The 12,464-nt window shown below is 37.1% G+C and overlaps 1 protein-coding gene across 1 annotated transcript in view; it reads left to right on the top strand.

Annotated features, from left to right (window-relative positions):
* The first annotated feature begins 764 nt into the window (after positions 1-764).
* Positions 765-12,464, top strand: part of CPS1 (carbamoyl-phosphate synthase 1) — a 129,556-nt gene continuing 117,856 nt past the window's right edge. The window contains exon 1 of the mRNA XM_004427511.3: positions 765-905. Within this exon, the coding sequence (XP_004427568.1) occupies positions 780-905 (126 nt within the window). The 5' untranslated portion in view covers positions 765-779. The remainder of the gene's footprint in view (positions 906-12,464) is intronic.

Below are 12,464 nucleotides of genomic sequence, written 5' to 3'. Positions count from 1 at the left end.
AATGTTTGTCGTTGTTTCATGTACTTCTTACAATTTTAACACTTAAGAGGGGTACAATGGGCTACATTGCTCCAGCTGTGTTTTATTTAATATTACTGATTGATTTAAAATTTGAAACCCAGAACAAAGCAATAGTAAGAATGTAATGTACTTTATCAACTCGAAAAACAGTATAGTTAGGTTTACTCTATATTTGTGGAGAAAAGTTTATTCCGATGTGCTTTTTACTATGTATGGCTTCCATTGTCTTTTTCCAAGCAGAAAACGGCAAGTCTTCAGGTTTCTTTGGGAATTCACAATCTCTTTTGAGGCAAATTAGGCGTCACATCTAATACAAATAAAGCCTTTGCTCCTTGGCATTATTAGAAAGTTGCTATCTTTAGGGTAAGTGGAATTCTTAGCGTTGTCAACTGTGTCTATGTCATTCTACTCAGCTGCATAAGCAATTCCTTTGATGGGTGACTGGTTTTCTCCAACACCAACATTATCTCAGCAAGAGAAGGTTGTGTTTGATGTGTTGCAATTTGTATTTCACATCCATGGAACATCTCTGGACATTATCTTGGGAGGAGGGGCTGACAGAGGGAGGAGCTCTGGCTGAAGAAATTTAATGACAGAATGAATGGAAATCCAAAGATCGCTGTGCAGTCAGCCTTAAACCTGTGACTGCACATCCTCTCCCCAGCTTTCTTTCACATTAAATAAAAAGTCTTATAACAAGATTCTCATAACATATACATAATTTCATTTAATTTTAGTCACAAGTCAACATCTTCAATATGACGAGGATTTTGACAGCTTGCAAAGTGGTGAAGACCCTGAAGACCGGTTTTGGCTTTACCAAGGCGACTGCACACCATCAATGGAGATTTTCAAGACCCGGCGTCAGGCTTCTTTCTGTCAAGGTAACATTCCTGTATTCGTTGTTTCTGATAAAATCCTATGCAATGTAGTTCAGCACGAAGCAAAGGTGTCACTTGCAAAGCAAATTCAGATTTGAACGTAGTTCTGAACTGCTAATTTATTAATATTTGCTTCACTCTAGAACTTACTGATTTAGCAAATGCTCATTTTTATCTGCTTTGGGTAAAATTATGGCAATTTTTACCCAGCATAAAGAAGGGTTACAATTCCTGTGAACATGTAAGATGTAAGTTTTCTGTTTAGAAAGCAAATATTTTTAAAGACTTTCAGGGCTTTGTCTGTGCCCAGACACTATTGCTCGCTAGCTGGGTTCAAACATGGAGTAGCTTCTCTGTGCACGAGCCACATCACAGGAGGTGGTATGTTAAGCCTGTGTTCTGTGTCGACTCACTGAAAAGTTTTCTCTTTTGAAATATCACTTTTTGGGGAAAATTTTTGGAAGGACAAGATCTGCCTAATTTTGACATTTGCAGATCATCGTGTAGACATTGCCTTTGCTTTTTCCTTTTTCCTCTTAGCCCTTCTTTTAGAAGGCCGAATTCATTATTTTTTTTTAGCAGACTCAGACACTGAGGCAATCAACAGCCAATGATTCTGTCCCTCTGAGGGTATCTATAACTGAGGAGCAGGTCCAGGAAGCAAGCATTATGTGCTCTTGCCCTGCCCCCACAATTGAATTATGAAATTCCAGTAGGAACTCCTGTTCCTTCCTATAACTTTATGAAGACATTTATTACCAGAGAAGTCTGAAATTATTCCATGGGAACTTTGCCAATGAGAATCATCTTAATGAATATAAAGTTTAAGTAATCACAGTAGCTTTAAATATATTGCTTCTGTAGTAGTTAGAGTTGTAAAAAGTGAATTAAAAAAAAAACCCCAAACAACCTCTGTCTGTTGATGTGAAAATAGATTCTAATAGTCTTGAGTGCTCTGCTTGTACTTTGTGTGCTCATTGGGTTGACTACAAAATCCTCCAAAAGCTTCCACAGCTTTACTGCTTAGGTTGCTCACGTCAGGATTCAATATGACTGTAGCCTTGAGTGACATCTACAGGGCTAAGCAATACCCATGGATTCTCATGGCCTCCACTGACAGGAGTGGGAGAGGAATAAGAATAAAAGGAAAGGAAGAGAGAGAGACACAGAAAGGGACAGGAGGTGAGGAGTGAGGGAAGGGAAAGAGAGAAAGAGAGAGAGTGAGAGGGAGAGAGAGAAAGAGAGAGAGAGAGAGAACTCAAGATCTCAAGAGAAAGCATAAGGAACTACCATTTTAAATTAAGAAACCCAGGAACAATCATTTTCTTGGATTCAGTTTAATTGTAAAAAGAGAGCCTTAAAGAAGGTATGTGCTAAAACATCATTAAAGATATAGTGACTAGAGATAAACTATGAGAGTGAATATTTGATTTCAGTTTAGTGTTAGTACATATCAAGGGTACTCATATATCACTTCAGAGAAAATAAATAGTAATGAAAACAATAGCACCTAGAGTTAAATGTATCTTCTAAGACTTCAAAGTTGTGTCCCTTGGAATATCTTCTTTTTCTCACAAAAATAGGTAGATGGGGATAGGGGTTTCTCCAACAGAAACAAGAAACAGAGAAATTGATGACTACTTAGAATGGCATAGATGTGACTGAGATTAGAAGCCAATTCTCCATGATCGTAATAAGTGTTCTATGCAACCACAACAAAATGGTTTAATTATGTGGATGGATTACTGTGACAGTGGTTCTTCTAGCTCCTGTGGCAGATCTGTTTTAAGGGTCTGCCAAAGTTCTCAGCTAAGAATGACAAATTTGTAGGAAGAATAAGCCATCATTTCATGGTATAAATGCCATTACTCACATTCAATCATTTCTGGCCAGAGTTTTGGAGGAATGCTAGGTATGAAAAATAGAAGATCTTGAACTTCACGCTAGTGAATTAAAATTCTATACAGCGGTCCAAGGGGACTTGTGTTATTCTTCACTTATTTTGAAACAGTCTTCTACCTACTTTTCTTCTGGCCTTCAGGAAGAAGACTCAACTCTCTTAGAAAGATATATCCAAGTTTACTCTTTTTAGATGAGCATCATATTTTAAAGATAGTTACATGATTAGGATGTAGTTACATAATGGTTAGTGAAGGGCAGTGAGAACAGTCACTAAAGGTTAGTAGCATTATAGCTGGTTATAGGCAGTGAATGGATTGTGGAAGATACCCTGTGACCAGATCTATAAGCACTGCCTTGTAAACTGGTTGTCTTTTCAGTGTCTTTGGGGGTCACTTTTCCTTTCCACTTGGCACCAGATGGAGAAAGTGGGTTTGACGACATCGGTGACGCACTTGTCTTTTCATGTGCCCCTTCCTTGTGTGTTTGCTTGTGGCTAATATTTAGAGAGCATACCTTACCAATAGACATAGCTGTATTTCACTCATAGGGAAGAGGAAAGAATTTCAAGGTGCTCTACATTTTAAAGGAATTTGATATCAAGGACACATGTGATCAACCACCATAAAATATGAACGTTTTAGAGACCATAATCTTTTTCTATTAGCATTAAAAATGTTCAGTGCTCACTATTACATTCAGCCAGTCGTAGCTGTGTAGTGGAAAACACACTGGACGGAATAAAAAGATCTGGATTCCAACCCGTCCTATGCATTTATTATGCCATGAACTTGGTCAGGTCACACATTCTCCCCGAACCTAAATTTTGTTATCTGTAGTGCGGAAATGATTCTTAACTTATGCAAAGGATTGTGTGATCAACACACATGATCAATGCTTAAAAATCTATGAAATACCTTAAAAGCAAAAACTGAGTACTTAAAAAAATTCTGTTCTATACATTTTAGTAGAAGGACTTAGTAGAGAGTTAGATCAGAGTTTCTTCATGTTTTTCATGGACTACAAATTATAACAATGACAAGATGTCTGATAAAAATTCTGAAATATTTATAATGATGATTTTTTTCACCTTTGCCTTAATATTAAACCTATCTCTATGAAGATATTTCTTATACAGTCATGCGTCATTTAACGACAAGCATATGTTCTGAGAAATGCGTCGTCAGACGATTTTGTCCTTGTGTGAATATCATAGAGCGAACTTACACAAACCTAAAAGGTATAGCCTACTACACACCTGGGCTGGGGGGTACTAATCTTATGAGACCACTGTTGTATATGCAGTCCATCGTTCACTGAAACATCCTTATGTGACAAATCACTGTAATGAGTTAGACTCAAGGACTACGAGGCAAATAATCTTTTTTTCACTATGGTGAATTCAATTCCAAAAGTCAGGATGTACATCCTAATATGCTATTTAATTAATTAACTAATTAATTAACAAATGAACATGAAACTCCTACTCTGGGAGTAATGAATAGAGCGAGAATAATCAGTGGATAGTAAGTCAAGAGTCTCTGACTTCAAGAAACATACAGATTTAAAAATTCTGGGTTCACAAGTCTTGGAAAGTCACTAAGGATAAAATAGTTTTATTTTCACTTACAAATGAATTTGGAAATCAAAGATATTAAGTTGAAAAGGTTAAGTTCCCTGTGAATATGAAAGGGTTTAGTAAGTACTGTTTCTAACATGAATCATTTTTAAAAATGGTGACTTGTGTGACAATTAAGCCAGGCCCAACAGTCCTACTGTCCTTCTTTCTGGGACTTCAGATATAAAGGAGCCCCAGAAATCATTATTCCCTCTGAAAAGTTTCCATTTTGTAAGATACTACATTCTGATTCTAACATAAAAGTAATTATTTAGCTCAATCTTGAGGAGCTGTTGTCATTTGATTAGAAATTGGCAACTACAAAACTTCCTACAATTAGAATCATTTACTTATATTGTAGTAGCGTTGAAGACATTTACAGGAAATAGAGTTCACTATTATATATATTGCAGCCTCTTGGTATGAATTAGAGGTGGGGTTGGGTAGGGTTATTGCACGATTTCAAGAATAACTATTGTATTAGAATTTTACTACATAGATATATGATTTAGGGCTGCATTTCATCCATGATAATCCAAATTTCTGAAATAATAAGTTATGCTCCAATCCCAAATGAGCAGTTGCAGGATTAGTTTGGATGATCAGCACCTTTATATGTTATTGGTGGACAATATTTCTTTAACTGGGAGGTGGCCTCTCTTTTGAACATTTTTGTTTGTGTACTCCACTTTTTATATCCCCCTTTCTAAAGTATAGACTCATTTGTTTGTCATTAATGGTGCCTTGATCTTTTGAGCTTCTTGCCATAAAAACTTTAAAAAAGCTATAGTTGAACAGGGCCTAGACTAGGTGGGGCGAGCGAGACACTCAAGGTGCGACATTGGAGGAGGCTCTCACTACCAGGGCCATGGTGGATCCTTTGACCTTGCGCCCTAGTCTCCTCACTCACTTCACTCTAGCCCCAGCCCTGGGCCAGAAGCTAAGATTTCTGGTTGGGGGAATGCAGAGAAAACTGGCATGTGTCTTGGTCTCAGGATACTCTCTCCTGCTGATGGCACCTTGAGTTTCTATTTGACCCCGCTTAGCCAGACTTACTGATGGTTTAAAGGCCAATTTAGGTCCTACTGCTGTGGAAATAGAGAACACTCCTCTGCTCTCACATCTGCATGAGACTTTCTCCATATTTCCCACTTGTACCAAAGGTTGGAGGTGTAGTAGAGTTTCAATATCTCCTAAGCGATGGTCAGACCAGAGTTCAATTCAAAGCTTCAGGAATTTGCTGTGCAAGACTGAATGTCCTTGATGTGACTGACCAGTATTACCTAGGGTCTTTACAATGACCAAGGATGAAGGAAGCTACATGGGCCAGGGTCAGACTTGGTGTTGGACTCCTCAGCCCTAGCAATCTCTAGCTTATGCTGGATTTTCTTCATCTGGTCTAAATGAATTCAAATCATGAAAATATTTTCAAGGCTCCTCTATTCTTTTTCTTTTTATTCAACTTAATAAATGCCATATATTCATCTTTTAAATTTCATGGGGAGATTATTGGCTAATGTGAAGTTTCTACAAGTGAATCAATAGGATTGCTATATCACTAAGTATTTTATTGAATAAGTTTCTTCTGTGATGTAGACCTAAATATAAGACCATATTACTTTATTGCTATAAACTAAAAATTAGCTTACAATATTGGAGAGCCCTCCCAGATTCGGAACAATTTACCACATAGCAGATGCCCATTAAGTGCTTGTTAATAAATCTACACTTTATGAATGTATTTTGTAATGCAATTTTTCTAAATGCTATATTTTATTTATAATGAGAAACTTAACTAGAATAAAAATTACTTATGAATTTGACTCATTTGTTTATAAATTTCCAGAACATAGAAGTATTCAAGTAAATTAACCTTGTGATTTTTTTCCCCAACATTGGCTTATGTTTAACCAAAGGCAGATGACTTAATATTAACTTAGAATGTTGTAAGGCTATTAACTTAGGGTGTCGTAAGGCTTAATTGATTACTGCTGTTACAGTACTTGGAAACCCTGAAGTGTCGGGCATTGTAACTGCAGAGAAGTCTCATTAAATATTCTAGACATAGCAAATTGTGCTGTAATTCTGAATTTCAAGTATCCATATTTTGATAATGTAACTCCAAGAATGAAAAATAAGATTTCATTTACCAATAAAGAACACTTCAAGATTTTTTACCATATTATCTATGCAATAATAAACTGAAATAAAGTCTGGCTTTAAGCTTCCTGCTTTCCAAAGCGTGGTTCAGATTTATTTTATTCCTAAGAGGATGAGTGCCGATGTGAACTAATAGTTAAGAAACATCAGCTAAGACAGAAATTAAATATATTATATCACTTTAGGCCTTGGTGAAAATGGAAATAAACACATGGGGCTTCTGCTCTTTCTGATATGCAAATAATTTACATAGACAAATTATTTAACAGCGATACAGTCAGATTCCCAGAGTAAATCATTTTCATTTCCACTACTAGCTTAAGGGCATTATTGTAGCTGTAATGTTTTATATTCAAATCTTTCATGGAACTTATTGCAAATTGGCTTGAGGCTTTACACACAGAACATTTTACTGGTGGCTTCTCACACCTAGGGGAGGAAACAATGCTGTTCTTCCCATTTCACAGATGGGTAAGTGATGTAGTAAATGTGAGGACACATGGATGTTTGTTTTTTTGTATACAATGTGAAACATATATGTAGCAAATCTGGTTAGAATTTTAATTAGGCCTCAAATCCCACATGGATCTTTTTTATTTTTTCTTTTGGTGAGGAAGATTAGCCCTGAGCTAACACCTGTTGCCAATCCTCCTCTTCTTTGCTGAGGAAGACTGGCCCTGGGCTAACATCCATGCCCATCTTCCTCTACTTTATATGTGGGACACCTGACACAGCATGGCCTGATAAGCAGTGTGTTGGTCCATGCCCGGGATCCCAACCTGCGAACCCCAGGCCGCTGAAGGAGAGTGTGTGAACTTAACCACTACGCCACCGGGCCGGCCCCACATGGATCTTTTTAATTTGGCTTTTTGTTATTGTGCTGATATATCTGAAGCCATTATTGTTGTTTAACCTGGCTTCAGAATGCTCTAAGTAGTTTCTGCTGATGTAATTTTATTGCTTACTCAAGAGTCTGTTTATGTACTGCACTTTATCTCAATACAGAACAGATTTTTCTTTTCTTTTCCTTTCCTTTTTCCCTTTTTTTTGGGTTGCATTTGAGGTTGTCTAAATCAAAGAATCAATAAGGATTCTTTGTTTATGTGCCCATAAGTAATCTTATAAATATAATATTTTAGGGTAATGCTGTTTAGTTGACGTATTTCTTCCACTTCAATCAAAATATTGTCATGTGTTTGTAACAAAACATGCTGTTCTTCAATTTTCGATTTGATTCTTTCTCGTGTAGTCCTGTAAGCTCCTCGTATGCAGAAGTCTAACGAGGTAGGTGTTCACCGTAAGCAATTTTAGACTGCAAGAAAAGTCTCCTTTTGACTTGTTTCTGGCATCTTGAACCAAAGGATCCAAAGAAAACTGGTTCAAAGTAGAGAATCAATATTCTCAAAATTAGCCCAGAGTGATGCTGTGAGGTGGAACCATAAATGAACGAGAGGATGATTTTTAATAACATAACACTGACTGCAAAGGAAAAGACTAACAATAGCAGTAAAGATGAGGCCATTTCAAAACTTTTATAGGTTAAATTATAGATTATGTTTGAATTTTGACTGTGACTTCCTAGGACTGAGCTCTCTAAATCAATTCAGCGTAGCACCAGGGACACACTTTCAAAGCTTTTGGAAGGGAAATTTAGCTGTGTGACTTCCATTAATAGTTGCTGCATTGTTCTTACCTAGAAATGCTTTAAAACATCTACCCTTTTAAACCTGATCTCAAACTGAATTAGAGTGTAAAATTCTGGTCATTCATTTGTGGTCCCACAAAGTTAATCAATCATCTTACTGGGAAATAAAAACAGACCCATCAATGTTGGTTTACAATGAATTTTAATTTTAAGGAAAAATTTCAGCCCTAAAGAGAGAGATGTTTAGAGAAAATGTCAGATCTACTCGCAGTATCACATTCTTGAAGTGTCATTGAAAAAATAAAATATTTTAAGACGTGATAAAATAACAATATCAACATCCACAGCAAACTAACAAATAAATAGAGAATTTATTGGAATTTCTACTTATATACAACCCTCTTCACAAACATGTATTCGCATCAAAAATTATTTAGGATTTGTGAAAGAATCCCCAGGTTTTACAAATACCAGAAAGCACAATATCCAAAGATTACCCAGTTTGTTAAAATGCCCATTTGAAAAGTAATATAAAAATAGGGATCATATAGATATTTGTGTAATTTAGTGAAAAATAAAATTATAAAATAAAAGATTAAAAATGGAGTAATGGCATATAGACAGGAAAATTCAGTTTTAGCCCATTTAAATATTATGTGTGGGAAAAGCTACAATCTTATTGATGTTCCTCCTATAAATTTGCAAACAAAAGTAACATTTAGTATTACTAGGACATGGAGACTATGAATTTCAATCTTTAATCCTCAAAATCATGTAAAGTCACCAGGAAACACAATTTTTGACTACTTATTTTATAACCTGACTGGCTCCCAGATCCACAATATCTGTATGCTCCAGGCTAAAAGAAGCCACACTATGAGGATAGACTAGTTTTTGTGCACTTGCCTTACTATCCATATTGATTACAGACCCTTGGCTTATTTCTTTCGGCTGCAGGGCTGGTTTTTATGTTTTGCAAATATAATTACATGAATGGGAGAAAAATATAATTCTGAAGAGGTGGAGATAATGTTAATATTTGCAGATACAATTTAAACGTTGGCTCAAGGTCAATCAAGAGCTTTTTAGAAGGTATAGAGAAATTGCTTTCTCCCTCTGGATGGGTGTGTGTGTGTGAATTTTATTTTAGGCAGTTGCGTGCTGAACTTGTGCTTAGTGGCCCCCAAAAAGTGAATGTCCACTCTTGAACATTGAACAACTTGGGGGTGCCCTCAGCTTTGGCCTAAGGACTTTGACTGACCTCTAGGTGCTGTGTCAAATTCGCTTGAAGTTTGGGCTAATTCTTATGTCTTAGGGATACGTGAAGAAAGGAAACCATTCACATGTCCTGCAGTGTTCTAGCGAGTAGTTTCTGAGGTGGAAACCCCATAAACAGCAGAACTTCCTTTCTTGAGGCTCTCCGAAGCCTTTGGATTCTTATCCAGATTCATTTGGTTTAAGCGTCTATCATGAGTTGGGTTCTCTGGAAGCAGACACTGAGATGGTGTCCGGGGAGTAGATATTTATGAGATCAACTTCGGTGGAGGGGAGGTTCAGGAAACGGGACTGGGCAGAGAGGAAGTAAACTGTGATACAGGTGTGACAAAGCCTCAGTCAACCTGATAGGGAGCTCTTGCCTACTGGAGTTTTCTGTGTTGGGCCTGGGCCTTTATGTCCCTGCTGGGCTCGGTCACCAGTGTGGGCATGGGCTACTCCAGGAGGGGCATGAGGCAGGGCCGCCCTCTGCAGCGGAGGTGGACTCTGAAGGGACCGATAGCTGGTGACTGTCCACCCACCTCAATCCTCGGGGCAGGGCAGCAGGTCCTTCCTGGAGGGGAGCCGAGAGGTGCATCTCCTCCATAGCATTTGTGGTCCTAACAGTCTTGAGAGCTTGAGAACTCAAGGACCTGGAGTCAATGTGAAAAGTTCTCAAAACTTGTTGGTTCTCCTCAAACTACAGGATATAATCAATGACTTGACGTTCCACTCTGACAGTTTACAGATGTACAGATAGGTGATTCTTGGTTGACCTGGGCATGTTGCAGCTTATCCATGGCAGTTTTGAATTAAAGTTCTTAGAAATAAACTTAAGTAGAGTTCACAATTGGATTGCTTTTTATCTCCATTTAAAAAAGGGGAAAGCAGAAATATAACTAAGCTTAGAAAAAGTAAAAGGGGTAATACATAACTCAATGTATGCTGAAATTTTCTACATGTTGGCTCCAAGGGAAAGAATATGGTAGAGTGGTGGAGGATTGTGGATTCCAAGTCATACTGATTAGGTTCAGAAACCACTACTCCTCCATTTACTAGTGGAATGATTTTGACTACTATAAGCCTCAGTTAGCTCAACTGTAAAATGGAGAGCTGAATCTTACCTACCTCAGTGTTTTTGGGGAGGATTAGAGGAGAAAATCCATTGATAGCTTTAGAGACAGTGTCCAGCACATTCGTGTTATCTATTACTAATGACATCTTAAGGAGGGGATCAGGGTGGAGTTCTCAGTAAAGGCAACGTGCTCTTAAACATATTTTTCCAATATAGTTTCATGATTCTATTTGAAATAAGATATTTTTCTCAGAACAGAAGGAATTTATCATTCAAATCTATATACACAATTTATTTGTGCAACTGCTTTAGAATTTAATAAGCATAGATAATTATGTATGCAATCTAGTTTATGTCTTAACAGGGTCTCATTAAAGAAAAGCCAAAGGGTAGAAATAAGACAGTGATGGGTCAATCTACTTCTATCAGGCATACTTAAGAAATGTTAATGTTTTATTTTTTTTCAAATACAAGGATTATTCCAGAATTAAAAAAACAAAAAACAAAAAAATACAAAATGGGAGGTGCTTTAACATATGGCCTCAAACTAGAGAAAAACTGAAGTATACATGTTTTCTTTAGTCACTATTCTCAAAATTAATTATACAAATATTTACTGAGTGACAAGTATGTAACAGCACTATATGTAAACCTCAGCAACAATACCAATAAAATATAGCAGCCTCAGTTTTTTTAGAGAGGGATAAAAATGGGCTAATTATTAGTTGTAAACTATTTGGGAATTTGGTATAGAGACGTAATTAATTAATGTAATTATAAGTATGAGACTTCATCAGTGAATTAAAAGAAATAAATTTACCACTGAGGATGAAAAGTAAAGGGAGAAAAGAGAATGATTGGGTTATGCATGCTCAATCCAATTTTATTCCTTTTTCCCAGGATGGAGGATTAGATTTTTGTTAACCTAAGATAATTATTAATATTAATAATGGAAACAGTTCATTAGGAAACCCAAGGAATGAAGATGATAAGTCATCTTCTAGACTCTTCTTCTGAAGACACTGGCTGCACAACACCTAGATGGTATGGAAACCTGGGGGTGCTTATTCGGCAACGGTTGTCACCCAGCTGCAATTCATTCTTCACTTTTGTCTTCCATCCTTTAGTATGAACTATACCTGTGTGGGATATCTGTTCTTGCTTTCAAGAGGAGAAGGTAAAAATTAGCAAAAAACCAAAAAAAAAAAAAAAACCCCAAAAAACCCACAGAAAACAAAAACTAGAAGCCAGTGGGCATCAAAGTATTGTTTTGAAACACCATGGTGTCAGCATATGAACAGCATCCTAACCTCACACGATGGCCCGTATTTCTATGCGTTCACCACGTATGCAGTGACCACATTACTGTGTGAACGACTTCTGTGAGGATGCAAAGTTGGATCAGGCATTGGGCTTTCTGTTCCAGAAGTCACAGTCTAGTAGGGTGGAAGCAAAACTTAAGCAATTAGAATACAAGGTAACACACAGATGGTGCACACTGAATGCAGTGAGAACGCAAGAAATTCGGTAGTTAATCCCGACTTGGGGGATCTTTGAGGGCATATCATAATCAGGATTAGGAAGGAGAAGCAGGATGTAAACAGGGAAAGAGGAAGATATTTATGCATAAAGAACTGACATAGAGAGGTGGAGAGTCCCATAGTAAGGGATTACGTACAGAGGCTGGGCCAAGTGAAGGGACTTTGAATGTTAATTGAGGAGTTTAAAGATTAGTGTCATCTAAAAAATGTTTAAGGAAGATGGCCTTAACTGCATAGTGTAGGATGGGTAGAATCAGGGAGGGATTGAAGGGAGGGGTACAATTAGGAGGCAATAGTAAGTGATAATGGGGGTTTTCTCTTGGGGCTAAAATTTGATGTAATGTGAGTTAATTCTAGAAACAAATAGATG

The sequence above is a fragment of the Ceratotherium simum genome, chromosome 37 (assembly GCF_057802395.1).
Source record: "Ceratotherium simum simum isolate JZ-2026a chromosome 37, ASM5780239v1, whole genome shotgun sequence".
NCBI lineage: Eukaryota > Metazoa > Chordata > Mammalia > Perissodactyla > Rhinocerotidae > Ceratotherium > Ceratotherium simum.
This window is presented reverse-complemented; position numbering and strand designations above follow the sequence as displayed.